The 18,000-nt window shown below is 38.9% G+C and overlaps 1 protein-coding gene across 7 annotated transcripts; it reads left to right on the plus strand.

Annotated features, from left to right (window-relative positions):
• Positions 1-8,915: 8,915 nt before the first annotated feature.
• LOC147570418 (uncharacterized) lies at positions 8,916-17,467 on the plus strand. 7 transcript variants are annotated; one of them, XM_086656984.1, is made up of 10 exons: positions 10,410-12,580; positions 12,832-12,883; positions 13,098-13,218; positions 13,307-13,556; positions 13,665-14,055; positions 14,217-14,371; positions 14,518-15,952; positions 16,046-16,079; positions 16,140-16,240; positions 16,670-17,467. In XM_086656984.1, exons 5-10 carry the CDS (start codon positions 13,807-13,809, stop codon positions 16,778-16,780), a joined length of 2,085 nt encoding a protein of 694 aa, XP_086513110.1. In that variant the 5' UTR covers positions 10,410-12,580; positions 12,832-12,883; positions 13,098-13,218; positions 13,307-13,556; positions 13,665-13,806; the 3' UTR covers positions 16,781-17,467. The 7 variants fall into 7 exon arrangements, 5 of the variants coding, with proteins under 5 accessions (XP_086513110.1, XP_086513106.1, XP_086513108.1 ...); XM_086656981.1 differs by adding an exon at positions 12,984-13,008 and having other exon boundaries at positions 12,363-12,580; positions 16,046-16,240; XM_086656980.1 differs by having other exon boundaries at positions 16,046-16,240.
• The last annotated feature ends 533 nt before the right edge of the window (positions 17,468-18,000 follow it).

The following is an 18,000-nucleotide window of genomic DNA, read 5'->3' on the forward strand; positions in this document are numbered from 1 at the left end:
CCGAATCACTTTTTATTTGAACAACAAAAGCTTAATAGAGATGAAAGCAAATGGTTAGGTTAGACTTTTGTAAGCCAAGGCAGGTTTGGATTTGTATATGCGTAGATTGTAATCCACAGATGAAACAAGGTGTTCTGTGGTTGACATTCTTTTAAAAAATCCCCCATAATCTTCGTGTAGTTGAAAGATTGAGGCTGTTTATTATGTACTTCAATTTTTGAAACTGAGCCTACCAGCCTCTATTCTCTCAATAGTCAAATAGGACATATGATAGAGGCCTCTATGAGTTAATAGTTTACCTTGCCAGTCGTTTCATTAACAAAATATATTGAAACTAGGGAGTTTTCTTATCTTGCTAGTAGTTTCATTATCAAAACACATTGAAACTAGGGAGATTTACAATCATTTGAAGAAACTAAGGATTTTACAATCATTTGAAGTTTGACTCAAACTTGGTGAATGTTTGGATGGACAAACAAACTAGTAAAATTTACAATCACATGGGATGATTAGATGGACAAGTGTTAATTGTACCTTCAGTTTTAAATTATTGTTATTTATGGTGTGTTTGGTTGCTATATTCCTAAATAGAATTCCTACTAAGACCGAGAGTTGTTAGGGGCTAAAATCTCATTCTACTTCCTAGGATGTTAGATTATTAAAGGCCATATTTCAAACTTAAAATCAACTCAAGAAAATATGTCCTTAAAGAGATTTGTTTTTTTATACGAAAACATTTTTTTAGAGATCTTTTTTTTTTGGGTTAATTCCGTTTTGGCCCCCGATTTGTGACCAACTGGCCGTTTTAGCCCCCATAAGTGTCCGGCAGTTCGTTTTGGCCCCAAAAATTTCCTAATTGGCCCCAAATGTTTTCCAACCTCCCAATTATACCCCCATGGCATTTCTGTAATTTATTTATTTATTTTTCCTTGTCCACCTCATCAAACAATTAGAACATCACCTCTGTCCACCTCACCCATCTTCTCCGGCGAAAACTTGCCGGCCGGAATTTTTTATTCCGGCCGGCCAACTTTACCAAAAAAATTAAAAAAAAAAATTTCCTTTCTCTCTCTTCTTCTTTTTCTCTCTCCTCTTCTTCTTCTTCTTTCTCTTTCTTCTCTTCTTCTTCTTTCTCTCTCTTTCTCTTCTTCTCTCTCTCTCTCTCTCTACTACCGTCGGCGAAGGGGAGGATACCCTTCGCCGGACGTCTGGTTTCCAGACCTTCACGGTCTGGAAACCAGACGTCCGGCGAAGGGGATCCTCCCCTTCGCCGGACAGTAGTAGAGAGAGAGGAAGAGAGAGAGAGAGAGAGAGGAAGAGAGAGAGAGAGAGAGAGGAAGAAGAAAAGAGAGAGAAAGAAGAAGAAGAATAAGAGAGAGAAAGAAGAAGAAGAGAGAGAAAGAAGAAGAAGAGAGAGAAAGAAATTTTTTTTTTTTTTAAAGGTGGCCGGCCGGAATTTTTTATTCCGGCCGGCAACCTTTCGCCGGAGAAGAAGGATGAGGTGGAGAGGAGGTGGTGAGATGGAGGAGAGATAAGGTGAAGTGGATGATAAAGAAAGGGGTGATGTGACTTTTTTTTGTTTTTACCTTTTTTCAGAAATAATTCTATTTTGGCCCCCGAGGATAATTTCGTCAAAAATTTGGCCCTTGGGGCCAAAACGAACTGCCGGACACTTATGGGGGCTAAAACGGCCAGTTGGTCACAAATCGGGGGCCAAAACGGAATTAACCCTTTTTTTTTCAAAAATGATGTTTTCTCCAAAAACAAATTTTTCAGAAATGATGTTTTCTCCAAAAACAAATTTTTCAGAAATCATTTTCTTAAAAATCTGTTTTTTTTTCCTGATAATTTTTTCTTCAGAACCTTATTTTGCAGATTTTTTTTTCGAAATCGTTGTTTTTTCTATTTTTTGTTTCAGGAAAGGTTTTCGAGAAAAAAAAAGAAACAGTTTTCTTCAAAAAAAAAATCATTTATGTACAAATACCTCCTTTATAACTAAATCTTCTGCGCATATATACTACATTTTAGTACAAATATTCTATACTTCTCATAGAAAGACATATAATGTAAACTACAGTTGTGGTTTGAAGCAAAACTTATTCTGCTTCGATGTTTGTATATTTTCCATATGAATATGCTCTGGATTAATTCATTCTTTGTTGTCTCCCGTGAAAACAACAAAATATAACATTTCATTGGCCAAAACAGAAAAACTAGAAGCAAAATTTATTTTGTATACGATTTTAACAAAAAAAGCAACACAAAATTTATTTTTTAACTACAGAAAACTCCCAAATTATATTTGGAAATTATAAAAGCTAACTTAATTGTTAGATGCCAAGGAAACAAAAACATCCACAAAACATATCTTGCTTTCCCCATAATCAAAATTCAGAAATCCTAAACCCCCTTTTGAGTAGAAATTCATGGTTATTTTTTGAGTTATTTCCTATTTGCCCTCCTACATTGTGACCAGCTTCCTTTTTGGTCTTCTAGTTTTCATAAATTTAATTTTGACCCCCTATTTTCATGTAAATGACGTAACTACCCTTCCTAATTTCAAATAAAACATTTAAAAAAAAAATTATTTCCACCTCACCTCTCTCTCTCCACCTCACCTCTCTATCTCCACCTTACTTCTCTCTTTCTCCACCTCACTTCTCTCTCTCCACCTCAATATGTCTTCTCCGACGAAGGTCGCCGGACGAAAAATTTTCTGATCCGACGACCTTCGTCGGAGAAGACATAGTGAGGTGGAGAGAAAGAGGTTAGGTGGAGAGAGAGAGGTTAGGTGGAGAGAGAGAGGTTAGGTGGAGACAGAGAGGTGAGGTGGAAAGAAAGAGGTGAGGTGGAAATAATTTTTTTCTTAATATTTTATTTTGAAATTAGGAAGGGTAGTTACACCATTTACATGAAAATAGAGGTCAAATTTGAATCTATGAAAAATAAGATGTCAAAAAAAAAGCTGGTCACAAAGTAGGGGCCAAATAAGAAATAACTCTTATTTTTTTTTGTCGAAGAAAATCATGGTTATAGATCATCCATGTTTACAACACTCAAAAAACCCTAAAACCTTTCATTCAAAGAATCAATAAAAGAGAAACATACACAAACCTAGATAAAAACATCATATAACAACTGAAATAAGAAAAAAAATCGAATCTGAAAGGATCCCATTTTGTACCTTGGATTGTACCTTCTCGATTAAGTTGGTGCTTCTGTCGTTGGTGGGGTCGGATGATGATTCCGGTTCACGGATAGGTTACCAGAGAGAGAAAGGGTGTGTTATGGGAGAGAGTGAGAGAAATATATAGAGAGATGGACCGAAATCATAACACACCCCTTCTCTTTTGCTCTCATTTTCTCTCATAACACACCTCCTTCTCCCTCTGGTAACCTATCAGAATCATCAACCGACCCCACCAACGACAGAAGCACCAACTTAATCGAGAAGGTACAATCTAAGCTCAAAAGAGAAAGAGGGAGAGATCTGGACCTAGATATACTAGAGGGAGAGAGAATTGGTGACCCTTTATTTTGTACGAGAATTAGGGAGAGACGTATTGGGTAATGAATTTGTTACGTTGAGGGTACTATGGACCAACCACCTAAAGGACTAAAAATCCATTTTCTTGGCAAGATAAGACCTAAGTGTTAGTTATAGTTATGTCATAGTTAGTTATAAGAGTGTTAAGTGTTAAGTGTTAGTTAGTTACACTTATGTTAGTGTTAAGTGTTAGTTATAAGAGTGAGGGTTATGCTTTGTTTTTGTCCCTTGATCAAGGGTATTCTTGTAACACTTAAACCCTATGTTTATCTCTATATATACTATGCAGCCCTACTCGAGTGGGCATCCTTGAGGTTTCAAACATTCTTCATGGTATCAAGAGCCTAAAAGATCTCAAAGTTTTCAGTGCCTCCTTCTTCCTTTTCTTCATCCTCATCTTCAACTTCTTTTCTTTTCAATGGCAGCTCCAATCGAGCAATCTAACCCACCCATTATTGAAAGTCCATCAAACCCAATCTCCATTACTCCCTCTTCCCCTGTTCCCTCCCCTACTATGTCTACTCTTCCTACCTTGACTAATATTGCTAATCTCATTTCTATTCGTCTTGATCATTCTAACTACCTTCTTTGGAAAAGCCAGCTTCTACCCATTCTCCATTCTCAAGACCTCTTCAAATTTGTGGATGGTTCTCTCCCTCCACCATCACCTACTCTCCCCTCTTCATCTGATTCTTCCTCTATACCAAATCCTGACTATGTGTATTGGTATAGAGTCGACCAAATGCTACTCTCCTGGCTCAATGCTACTCTTACAGAGCCCATTTTAGCTCAAGTTCTTGGACTTAACTCTTCAAAAGCTGTTTGGGAATCACTTGAACAAACCTTCTCTTCCCTTAACTCTGCTAGGCTTATGAATCTCAAGCTTCAACTCCAAACATCAAAGAAAGGCTCTCTCTCTGTTTCTGATTATCTTCTTAAACTCAAAACATTATCTGATTCACTAGCTGCTATTGGTCATCCTGTAGCAGATGATGAGCTTGTTCTTATTGTTCTTGCTGGTCTTGGACCTGAATATGAAAGTTTTGTGACCTCTGTCACTACTAGAGCCATTCCTCCCTCATATTCTGAACTTCACTCTCTTCTCCTCACCCAAGAGTTCAGACTTCAATTTATCTCAACTTCTTCCACCACTAACCCCACAGCTCTTCTCACTCAAACACCTTTATCTCCTTCATCTTCATCACCCCCTTTTTCTCGCTCATTCAACCCCAATCAAAATTTCAATAGGGGCTATAGGGGTCGCTCTTCTTACAGAGGTGGTGGTCGTGGAAGAAACTCCAATAGAGGGGGTTATTCAAGGCAATCTGTTCTAGGTCCACCTCCCTCTAGACAATCAATTGTCTGTCAATACTGTGGCAAGTATGGCCACACTGCTCGTCAATGTTATTCTCTCAATCGAACAAATGAGCTGAATCAGTCCTTTGCTGCCTTAGGGATTGATTCCATTACTGCTGATCCACATTGGTATGTGGACTCGGGAGCCACTTCTCATATAACTTCTGATGCAGCCTCTCAAATTTCTCGATCAGATGTTGTTCTCCCTGAAAGTGTGATGGTTGGAAATGGCAACACAGCTTCTGTTAATGGTGTTGGTAACTATCTTATCCCTTTTTCTAATATTATACTTCAAGACACTTTACTTGTTCCTTCCTTCAAGAAGAATCTTATTTCTCTCTCTAAACTTCTTGTTGATCTAAATTGTATTGCCATTTTTCATCGCCATGGTTTTCTGGTTCAGGACCTTCCCACAGGGAAGACACTCCTCGAAGGCAAGATGTCTAATGGTCTATTCCAAGTCTCTCCTCCATCCATCAGTACTCCTTCTCTCAACCTTTTTGCTCAGGCTGTTCCACCTGGTTCTCGCACCTCCTCTGAAGTTTGGCATCGTCGTCTTGCACATGTCAACAGTTCAAGCTTTAAATTTTTAGTTAATCAAAAGTTATTACCATTATCAAATTCTGTAATGACTAAGTTTAAATGTGATAGCTGTGTTTTGGGTAAACACCATCAATTTCCTTATCTTTCAGTTAATCATCAATCAAAATTTCCAAATGAGCTTATTCATTCTGATCTTTGGGGTCCATCTCCTTCTTTATCTAATTTAGGATATCGTTATGTATTACTGTTTGTTGATGATTATACACGATATACCTGGATTTATTTTCTTAAGAACAAGTCAGAAGTCTTCTCTCACTTCAAAATTTTCAAACAAATGGTAGAAACCCAATTCTCAAAGTCTGTTCAAATTTTCCAAACTGATGGAGGTGGAGAGTACATTAGCAATGAATTCTCTGATTTTCTTACACACTCCCCAACAGAATGGAGTGGTTGAGCGAAAAATTCGCCACTTAGTGGAAACAGCACTCTGTCTTCTTCATCAGTCCTCTGCACCCATTAAATTTTGGCCAGATGCTTTTCAGACTGCCATTTTTACAATTAATCAGCTTCCCTCTTCGATTCATAAAGGTATCTCACCTTTTGAAAAATTGTTTCACAAGAAACCTAACTATAATTTCCTTCGAACATTTGGCTGTCTCTGTTTTCCTCTACTAACAGCTTATCGATCTTCAAAGCTTGATTTCAAATCTAAACCATGTATCTTTCTTGGTTATAGCATCAATCACAAAGGTTACCGTTGTCTGGATATCAATTCCTCTCGAATCTATATCTCAAGAAATGTAATTTTTGATGAATTTCAGTTTCCCTTTCGGTCATCTTCTTCTTCTCCTTTTCCAAACCCTAATTCCAACTTTCCCCTTTTTAAAAACCCTAATTTCCCTCCACTATCTCTGACGTGGTCAGTCCCACTCAGAGACTCAGGGCTCACTGGTCCACCTGGACCACCTCGCACACACATCAGCCGTCCACCCACTCAACAAATCTTACGCTCCACTCACATCAGTGATCATCACCCACCTTCTAATCCAACGGCTCCGGTGGTCGGTCACTCTAACTCACCTTCACCCACTACTTCATCACCCACTCCACCTCTCGACAATCAGTCCCCTGCATCTGACGTCCATGTGGCCACCAACCCCTCTCCATCAGACCAGTCAGCCTTTTCTGAACCCACCACCAATACCCTAAATCAACGGTCGTCTTCTCCAACTACCTTAATTCTAAATAACCAGACATCATCTTCTTCACCTGTTCTTCAACCTCCATCTTCATCTCTCCCATCCAAACCTCCTTCCACAACATCTACTCACCCTATGATTACTCGAACTAAGGATGGTACTCGAAAACCAAAGGTCTTACTAAGCTCTGTTTCTCTATCTAGCTCTAGGGATTCCAATACTTTGGAGCTTGATGAACCCACTACATTTCATCAAGCTTCGAAGCATAAACATTGGATACAAGCAATGGAGGACGAAATGTCTGCACTCCATAAAAATAAAACATGGACTCTTGTCCCTAAAGATCCTACTATGAATACTGTCGACTGTAAGTGGATTTTCAGAGTAAAGCAGAGAGCAAATGGTCAAATTGAGAGGTACAAGGCTCGGCTAGTGGCTAGAGGATACTCCCAACAACATGGGATAGATTATAATGAAACTTTTAGCCCTGTAGTGCGTCCAGCCACCATTAGAGCTATCTTATCCCTCGCAGTTTCTGGTTCTTGGTCTATAAGGCAACTAGATGTAAAGAATGCCTTCCTAAATGGTGACTTATCTGAAGCTATATTCATGAATCAGCCCAAAGGTTTTATTGATCCTAGATTTCCTAATCATGTTTGCAAATTAAGTAAAGCTCTATATGGCCTGAAGCAGGCTCCTCGAGCTTGGCATTTCAAATTCAGTTCCTTCTTATTTCAATTGGGATTTCTCCAATCAATTTCAGATCCTTCAATGTTTTATTTTAATTCATCTTTGGGATTAACCATTTTGTTGCTTTATGTGGATGACATTATAGTGACTGGGTCCTCTTCTCTGGTAATCAATCAATTAATTCAGAAGTTGAAGACCAAATTCGATATGTCAGATATGGGTGATCTCAAATACTTTTTAGGAATGGAGGCATCTAGGGACTCAACATCAATTACTCTCACTCAATCCAAATACATCAATGATCTCTTGAACAAATTTGGTATGGCAAACTCCAAACCAGTATCCACACCTGTACTCTCTGGTAAGAAGCTTTCAAAACTAGATGGAGAGACTTTATCAGACTCCTATCCATTTAGAAGCCTTGTTGGTGCACTACAATACCTAACTCTTACTCGACCAGACATCTGCTATGCTGTAAATCAAGTGTCAAAATTCATGTCTTCTCCTTCTTCAATTCATTTAACTGCAGCCAAGAGAATATTAAGATATCTAAAGGGTTCTATAAATGAAGGGATTTGCATTCGAAAATCATTATCACTTCCTATATTGGGTTTCTCTGATGCAGATTGGGCAGGTTCTCCAGATGATAGAAGATCTACCTCTGGTTCTTGTGTGTATCTTGGTCCTAATTTGATTCTATGGTCCTCCAAAACACAACCAACAGTGGCACGATCCTCAGCTGAGGCAGAGTATAGAGCTGTTGCTCACACAAGTGCAGATGTGATCTGGTTGAAGAATTTGCTTCAAGAGCTTGGGTTTCATGTTCAAACACCTCCCATTGTTCACTGTGATAACATAAGTGCTACCTATCTTGCAGTCAATCCCATCTTGCACTCAAAAACTCGACATGCTTCCATTGATTTTCACTTTGTTAGAGAACAAGTTGCAGCCAAGAAGTTAGTGGTCAAGTTCTTACCTGGCAGTGAGCAAGTAGCCGACATATTTACAAAGGGCCTCTCCACTTCAAGGTTTAATGATCTAAGATTCAAGCTCTCTCTTGTCAAACGACGTTCGGCTTGAGGGGGGATGTTAAGTGTTAGTTATAGTTATGTCATAGTTAGTTATAAGAGTGTTAAGTGTTAAGTGTTAGTTAGTTACACTTATGTTAGTGTTAAGTGTTAGTTATAAGAGTGAGGGTTATGCTTTGTTTTTGTCCCTTGATCAAGGGTATTCTTGTAACACTTAAACCCTATGTTTATCTCTATATATACTATGCAGCCCTACTCGAGTGGGCATCCTTGAGGTTTCAAACATTCTTCAAAAACGTCCACCAACCTAACCCCTCTTAAGCCCATGAGGTCGTGGGATCGAGTCTCGGTGGAAGCAGTTCTCCATCAAGATTTATCCCATACAATTTACGCTATAAATAATGTAATAAATTTGTTGGGTGTTTTAGGTCTCTTTCAAGTTGTCGAAGGATTTTGTGTAGGACTGTTCTCTCATGGACCCTATCAAAAATATCTTCACAGACACAGTTGTAAACCATTAAAGAAAAAGAAAAATAGTGAAAGAGACATGTCATAACTTAATGAATAGAGAGAGAGAGAGCTCCATAAAAAGGGAATAATTGAGCAAATGAGACTCATCACTACTAAGAGAGAGAGAGAGAGAGAGAGAGAGAGAGAGAGAGAGAGAGAATGACAACATTTGAAGGTCTGTTAGTTAATGGTGTAACTGAACTCTTGAAGAAACTGGTGGGTGTGATCTCAAACGAGATTAGTCCTGTTTGGAACGTCAAAGGTGATCTGAGAACTCTTGAGAAGACACTGGAGATGATTTTGGCTGTAATATCTGATGCCGAGAATCGACAAGTGAATGAAAATTCAGTCAAGCTTTGGTTAAAACGGCTCAAAGACGTCGCTTATGAAGCTGACAACGCGCTTGACGATTTTGCCTACGAATTAATGCGTCGTGGAGATCACACTACAAATCATAATATGGACAGTGGTAAGCGAAACAAGGTATGCAATTATTTACTTTCACTACCCAAGAACATCTCATTTGCTTCCAAGATGGCTACTAAAATCAAAACTATCAACACAAACTTAAATTCTCTTACCAAGGATATGGCTAGCTTTAGATTCAACCAACTGGGTAGTAGTAGTAGTAGTACTAGTGATCATCTTCAATGGGACGGCCGAAACAACACTGACTCCTACGGAGATGACTCGGAAATTAATGTCGAAAGGGAGAATGATATATCCCACATAGTTGACTTGCTGATTAAATCACATGATGATGATGATGAAAAAGTTTCAGTCATATCCATTGTGGGTATGGGAGGGATTGGAAAGACAACACTTGCTCAACGAGTTTATAATCACGAGGCTGTAACCAAACACTTTAACTTACAAATATGGGTTTATGTCTCTGATCGTGATATTGTTGTCGATAAAGTTTCAAAAGATATCCTTGGCTCAATTACTGGATCCACTTGTGACACACCAACTACTGATGTGTTGGTAGGTCGACTTCGTGGAGAGTTGAACGGTAAGAAATATTTGTTAGTCCTCGACGATTTTTGGGACAAAGATATTGGAAAATGGGCAAGTCTAAAAAGTCGGTTGGTAGTCGGAGCTCAAGGGAGCAAGATTTTATTAACTACACGAAGCGTTGAGGTTGCATCGAACGTTAGGGGAGCGATTTCTCCTTACATTTTGCAGCAGATTTCAGACGAGGGTTGCTGGTCTATTATCAAACATCGAGCATTTTCTCCTGGCGGAGCACGGGAGAGCTCAAATATGATAGATCTTGGAAAAGACATAGCAACTAAATGTGGCGGTGTTCCCCTTGCAGCACAAACTCTAGGAAGTCTTATGCACAACAAAAATCAACAGAGCGATTGGGTGAAAATAAAAGACATGCCCATAATGACAATCTTAGAAAATGAAAGTAGAATAAAGCAAATACTGAAATTGAGTTACGATCATTTGTCGCCTAAACTAAAACAGTGTTTCTCTTATTGTTCTATATTTCCAAGGGGCTTGGTGTTTAAGAGAAAAACTCTGATTCTCTTGTGGATAGCAGAAGGGTTTGTTCCATCGCCAATGGAAGAAGAAGAAGCAAATAAATGTTTTGATATTTTGGTAAACAATTCATTATTTCAAAATCATTCATCAAAACAAACTACATTTTTGTCAAAAGTGTATTGGTCCGGAGATAATTATTACAAGATGCATGATCTTATATATGAACTTGCACAAAGTGTTAGTGAGAATGAAGAGTTCTTAAATGTGAAGGTGAGCGAAATGGATGCCATTTCTAACAAAGAAGTTCGTCGCCTAGGGGTGGTTTTTGACAAGGAAGAATTTTCAGCAACATTTCCAAAGAAACTGCAATCTTTTCTTACCTTCAATGCAGAGGATGGATGGGAATCTAATTGTGTATTTAGTAATAAGTACTTACGCATATTAGATATGAGTCATTCAACGATTACGAGTTCACCTCTCTCTTTTGCCAAATTGAAACACTTAAGATACCTTGACCTCTCATACTGCTCACTGCAAATACATGATTTGACTATCAGTGCTCTATATAATTTGCAAACACTCCTATTAAACAATTGCGATGATCTCCAAGGTCTCCCTAATGACATCGGAGCATTAAAAAATCTAAGGCATCTTTCTCTTGCCAAGTGTTTTCAAGTTCAAGAATTGCCCAAGTCTATCTGTAGCCTGTCTAACTTGAAGTTTTTGTTCCTCCAGCATTGTATTAGACTACAAGGGTTTCCCAGTGACATAGGAAATTTGAAAAAACTGAGGATTCTTGATCTCTCTGGTACTGAGATAAATAAATTACCTGACTCCATTCATGATTGTCATGATTTGGAAGTGTTGATTGTTGACGGTTGTAGAAATCTTAGTGAGCTACCGAAAGACTTGGGAGCTTTGAAACGTTTACGTATACTAAATATTTCTTCAACAAGGATAAGATATTTGCCTGACAGTATTACTGAATTGATGGAATTGACCGAATTAAATTTTCTGTGGAGCAATGTAGAAGTATTACCTGAAAGAATAGGAGATTTGAAACTGAGGGAACTCAACTTGGAAGGTACTAATATCGGTTTGTTACCAGAGTCATGTACTACTACTGGGGGGCTATGCAATCTGGAGAAAGTAAATCTGGGGAACTGTATGCTTCCCAAATACATAGGAAACTGGACCAACCTGAAAAGTATTACATTGCCCTGCTTCGCCGAAGGAACAATGTCATTGTCAGGTATTGATCGCTTAACTCGCCTTGAAAGAATAAATAGGTATGATGTGAGGGGATCACATTGTGCTGCTGGTGGTGGTGGTATTGGAGACCTGGGAGGTCTAAACCTCATTCGTGGAGACTTAATGATCAATTATTTGAAGAGGGTAAGAGGTGGTGGATTAGAGGAAGCCAAACAAGCTAATTTAAGGGAAAAATCACATGTTACCTTTTTGACACTAAACTGGGGTAGTCCTTCACCTAGTAATGATAATGATGTTGACAAAAATGGACATTTGGATGAAGACGTACTTGAAGGTCTTCAACCTCATTCTAATCTGAAGAAAATAAAGATTGATAGCTATAAAGGTTTGAAACTTTCATCATGGATGACTAATATGTCATTGTATCTACCAAATTTGTTGGAGCTAGAAATGCAGAACTGCAACGGATTTCAACAACTTCAAGGCCTTGGTCAACTTCCTCACTTGAAAAAGCTCACTTTAGTTCACGCGGAAAATTTAGAAGAATGGGTTGAGGAGGAGGAGGCAGCTATTGCAGCAGAATCCGCCAGAGTTTTGCGACAGTCTCGTTATTTTCCTATGCTTGTTAAGTTGGTCATTAAATTTTGCCCAAAGTTGATCACATTGCCAACTATTTTCCCCTGTCTTGTGGAGCTCACCATTGAACAAGTTAATGCCAAGGTATTGAATATCAACATGACTTCTCTGGAACGCCTCATAATAATCGATGTTCGACAACTTGAGTTTCTGCCACGCCAGATATTACATCCTAGACTAAGTTGTCTCGTGATTAAAACATGTCCGAATTTCCAAGGTTTCCTTCCACATATACAAGACATTGACTTACAAGACCTTGAGAGGTTAGACATTTTAAATATTGACTGGTTGCATCCTCAATCTGATAGTACAAAGAAGGTTCTTTCGAAGAAGTTTAAGCACCTAAACTAACATATATGGGGCTACAGGTTCGTCTTATTTACTACTTTGCTCTCTTACTTGATTGCTGCTTCATGTTGCTTAGAGATTATTATTATTTTTCTTATTAGAGAAGACACATGCTTTTAGTTGTTCATGTTGGTTTTCATAACCCAGTTATTTCACAGTTATGGTTTCTGTAGTCACTAATGTGGGTCGACGATTTATTGCTGTTGAATTTTCTCCATTTACACAATATCTATCATGTATGGTGGTGGCAAGGGTTTTTATCTTATGCCAGCCAAAGTCAGCTTACTATATCAGATATTGCACGGAAAGCGTTTCTTCATAGTGTATGTTTTCTTCTTAATTCAGCACTACCTTTTTCTATGAGTTTTGGTCCATAAGTTGGCTCCTGTAATCACATTATCCTTGATATTGTAAAACCTGCAGTTATGTTGTTGTACCGTTTCATTCTGTGAGCTAACTAGCTAAGGCAACTTTTTCTCAATGTTCTTCATCTTTTCACTCTAAGATCCATTAATGAAGTTCATTGTCTCCTTATAGCATTTCATGGAAGGACATTCCAAAAGTGCTCCAATATCTCGGCCGCGTCTCATCACTATTTTGGAAACGTCAGGTACTTTGCTGAAGGATGTTCCATCTCAAGGATGTTCCTGTCTGTCAGGTACTTTGCTGAAACGTCATCAGTCATCACCTAGTGGTTCAGTTATGCTTGCTTTTGGTTCTTATCTCTCATGTCATGGTTCTTGCAGCCATTTCAGTTGGAGCTGAATTTCTTCGATAAGCAAAACAGAGTTCTTCACTGTCCTAATTAGGGCATTTTATATAGAGGGAGCCAACCTTATGGCATACAATCTCTGTTCAGGAGCTGATACGGACAAACCCGCTGATGCTAATGCTGGTTCAATTCGAGGCCCTGTGCAGTTTACGTTTGAAACTGAAGTTGATCGCATCTTCACCTAATAACTGGTATTCATCTTATAATGATGAAATAGTACTCAGGTGAACCTTTTTATTTTTCATACAAATTCGACATTTATTATTTTTAACTACGATGTTCCATCTACATTGTCGTTCTCTAACCAATCAGTATAAATTTCTCTTATGCAGTATTTGTCGGTGCTTTGAATGACCGATTACTGCTTGCTAATCCAACTGATATAAACCCTAGACAAAAAAAAGCGGTTGAGATAAGGAGTTGTCTCGTTGGTCTTCTTGAGCCTCTTCTTATTGGTTTCTCAACAATGCAGCAATGACCAGGATTCTGGTTGAATTACGAGTTGAAACCAAACTGCTTTCACATTTTCTTTTATATCTCAAAACACTTAACTTTATTATTGAGATACTAGTATTGACAACTCATATTCTTGATTTCTTATTGGATTGTAGGTTTGACAGTTTGCCCATAACTCCAAGGTTCCTTGATATTCTTACTAGAGGATCTCCTGTTTGTGGGGATCTTGCAGTATCATTATCCCAAGCAGGACCACAATTTACCCAGGTGAAATTTAGCTCTTATGTTGTATATATTCTTGTGGTTGCAATTAATTTCGCTGCTTCACATATTCTGCAAACTGGGATACGTCTGATATAACTATTGTGATGCCTGTTTTATGGCTTGATATACATTCTAACTTGTTTGTGTATTTTAAATTTTCATAGGTTTTGCGGTGCATCTATGCAATTAAAGCCCTCCGCTTCGCTACTGCTTTGTCAGTTTTGAAAGATGAATTCTTGCGGTCAAGAGATTATCCCCAGTGCCCTCCTACTTCCCATCTGTTCTACCGATTTCGCCAATTGGGATATGCCTGTATCAAGTATGTTTATTTAAAGTCATTTATATTATTTAGCCTGTGTCATCTCTTAGACAGCATATGTTTTTTCTTTTGTCCAAGTTCTGCTCAATCCTTTGTGTAGTAACTCGATACTCTTGTAGTTATAACCAGCTAGATGAAATTTGCAGATATGGTCAGTTCGACAGTGCTAAAGAAACATTTGAAGTTATTGCAGACTTTGAAAGTATGCTCGACCTATTTATATGCCACCTGAATCCCAGCGCTATGCGTCGTCTTGCTCAGAAATTGGAAGATGCTGGCACTGATTCAGAACTGAGACGATACTGTGAAAGAATTTTGAGAGTTCGTTCAACAGGATGGACACAAGGTATATTTGCCAATTTTGCTGCTGAGAGTATGGTTCCTAAAGGGCCGGAATGGGGAGGTGGAAACTGGGAAATCAAGACACCCATAGATATGAAGGGTATACCGCAATGGGAGCTAGCAGGGGAAGTGATGCCATACATGAAAACTGATGATGGTACAATCCCATCCATCATGTCGGATCATATTGGGGTTTACTTGGGCGTAATTAAAGGAAGAGGAAATGTTATAGAAGTAAGAGAAGATAGCTTGGTTAAAGCATTTACTGCTGCAAATGCTGATAAAACGGCAAATGGTATTCAAACATCTGCATTTACAAACTTATCGAATAAGTCCAAGGGAATGGGTGATAGTAACCTAATTGGTGCTGCTTTACATGGTTTGGAAACCCTAGCTAAACAAACGGGAGGCTCAACTGGTGCAGATGAACAGGCAAGGGCAGAAGAGGAATTTAAGAAATCAATATACGGTAATGCTGGAGATGGTAGCAGTAGTGATGAAGAGGGAGTATCAAAGACCAAGAAGATACACATTAGAATACGAGACAAGCCCGTTGCAGCAGCTGTAGATGTTAATAAAATTAAGGAAGCGACGCGACAATTTAAACTTGGTGAGGGCTTGGGCCCACCAATGAGTAGGACCAGGACATCGTCTGGTGGATCTCAAGATCTCTCACAGCTTTTATCTCAACCACCTGCAACTCCAGCAACTACTGGAGTTTCTGCTCCTCCTACTGATATATTTGGAACAGATACCTTGGCACTAACTCCAGCGGTGGCACAGCCTGGTCCAGTGTTTTCTGGCCCAGGATCATCAGCTGGGCCGGGACCTATACCTGAAGATTTTTTCCAGAATACAATATCGTCCCTCCAGGTTGCAGCTTCCGTACCCCCTCCAGGGAGGTATACCTCAAGATTTGATCAGAATTCTCAAGGGGTTGATAACAACCAGGGGATGTCTAACCAGGCCAATGTGGCACCTGATATTGGTCTCCCAGGTGGTGGTATCCCACCTCAACCATCTCATCAACCTGGTGTCTCGATGGAGTCCATTGGGCTCCCAGATGGTGGTGTTCCACCCCAACCAACAGGCGCGACGGGTATATCTACACAGTCACAACCACAAGTTGCTCAGATGGCAGTCTCTCAGCCAATTGATCTTAGTGCACTTGAAGGATCTGGTTCTGTCCAAGCTGGGAAACCTCCTGCTCCTACTCCAACGGCTGTACGCCCTGGGCAGGTATATGAAGTTTGTTGTCAGTATTTTCGTGTTTCGGTTCATTAAGCTTTTAAGTTCTTAATATAATCTTTTGGTTTTTTTTTTCTTTCATAGGTTCCTCGAGGAGCTGCTGCTTCTGTGTGCTATAAAACTAGATTAGTCCATCTGGAGCAGAATCAACTCTCAGATGCTTTATCCTGTTTTGATGAAGCTTTTCTTGCACTGGCCAAGGACCAGTCCCGTGGTGCTGATATCGAAGCTCAAGCTACAATTTGTGCTCAATATAAGATTGCAGTCGCTTTACTTCAGGTATCTTTATCCAACATTCATTACCATGCAAAATTTGAAACATGGAAATAGGAAGCATATCTTCTGATCATGCAATATAGGAAGGATCTTATAGTTTCTTTGTTCCTCCCCCTTAGAATGTGGCTAGTGGCAGTCATTTATTGTTATATAAATGGGAATTTGGGATTACAATTGGTTGATAGTTGGTCTAAAAGACCTCCTAGGCTGATGTGCTGGAAATTACTATACTTCGCTTGACTTTTCGTATTGTCACTCAATATATAGTTGCAACAATAATGCTGAAAATGTGAAGTGCTTAATTCAGTAATCTCTTCATCTAACTGTTTGATTCTTATTGGTAACAATGATATTTGGTTTTCACATAAATAAGCTGGCCCTACACATATAGACATTGTTATAGTAAGATAATTTCGGTGGACTCTATTTCAGGAAATCGGACGGCTACAAAAGGTTCAAGGCGCTAGTGCACTTAGTGCAAAAGATGAGATGGGGAGACTCTCCCGTCATTTGGGTTCTTTACCTCTTCAAGCAAAACATTGAATAAGTTGCATAAGAACTGCAATTAAACGGAACATGGAGATCCAAAATTACGCTTACTCCAAACAGATGCTTGACCTTCTTCTCTCAAAGGCACCTCCGGGCAAGCAAGACGAATTAAGGAGCTTGAGTGACATGTGTATCCAAAGGGGGTTGACCAATAAATCTATCGATCCATTAGAAAATCCTTCTCAGTTTTGTTCTGCCACACTTAGTCGTCTCTCAACCATTGGATATGATGTTTGTAATCTTTGCGGGGCAAAATTTTCTGCTGTAACAGCTCCAGGGTGTATTATCTGTGGTATGGGAAGTATTAAACGATCAGATGCAGTTGCATCAGGGCCTGTTGCTTCTCCTTTCGGCTGATCAGAGGATGTTCTCTTTATCAAAGAACGTCAAGAAAAAGTTGGAAGATCATGAATCGTTCCTCTTCTGCTTCAAAACAACCGTCTCAGGTGAATTGCGTAAATTAGATTTCTGATGAGAAGGAAAGAGACACGCTAGCTTGTACTGTATATTGATTTGTGTTCATAAATCAGGTTATCGGTTTTTGTATCCATTGTGTTTTTTCAAGTTTTTATATCTTGATCTTGTTTGTTTGTATCATTTATTGTGTAGAGTTTGGAACTTAATTTTCAAGGGGTAATTTGAGCTCATTGAATAGAACATTATAACTGGTTTTCAGTTTCAGTACGGAATCACTTATTATTTGAATGACAAAAGCTTAATAGAGATGACAACAAACGGTAAGGTTGGACGTTCGTAAGCCAGGTTTTGGATTTGTATATGCGGAGATTGTAGTCCACATATGAAACTAGGTGCTTACGTTGACGCTTGTTCTAAAATACCTCATTCCATAATCTTCTTGTAGTTTTAGCATTGGAGCTATTTATTGCGTACTTCACTAGTAGAACTGACTTCTAATTCCCTATCAGCGAAGGACCTTGCTAGTCATTTCATTATCAAAATCTTGCTCAATGTTTTGATGGACAAGGGTTGCTGGTACCTCAGGTTTTAAAAAGAACTAACAGGTTGGTGGATCATTACCCTACTGATATAACGTAAGGAGTGCTTCCCCTATCTCGCACGATCAGGCGAAGTTTAGGTTCATTATAGGATAAGAAAAATATTATAAATCCTTTGTCTTTGCAACCGGATCGTTCTTTTGACTTTAGAAGAAACTAGCTTCGGAAACCAACTCTAAGAAGACCCATGGAGATAAT

Source organism: Eschscholzia californica, unplaced genomic scaffold (genome assembly GCF_041429995.1).
Source record: "Eschscholzia californica isolate CP2 unplaced genomic scaffold, dmEscCali1.0.p SCAF_1, whole genome shotgun sequence".
Taxonomy (NCBI): Eukaryota; Viridiplantae; Streptophyta; class Magnoliopsida; order Ranunculales; family Papaveraceae; genus Eschscholzia; species Eschscholzia californica.

Coding starts and splice junctions, on each gene's coding strand:
- LOC147570418 (XM_086656980.1), top strand. CDS start 13,807: ATGACCAGGATTCTGGTTGAATTACGAGTTGAAACCAAACTGCTTTCA. Junction 14,372..14,517: donor TTGGGATATGCCTGTATCAA/GTATGTTTATTT, acceptor TGAAATTTGCAG/ATATGGTCAGTTCGACAGTG. Junction 15,953..16,045: donor CGGCTGTACGCCCTGGGCAG/GTATATGAAGTT, acceptor TTTCTTTCATAG/GTTCCTCGAGGAGCTGCTGC.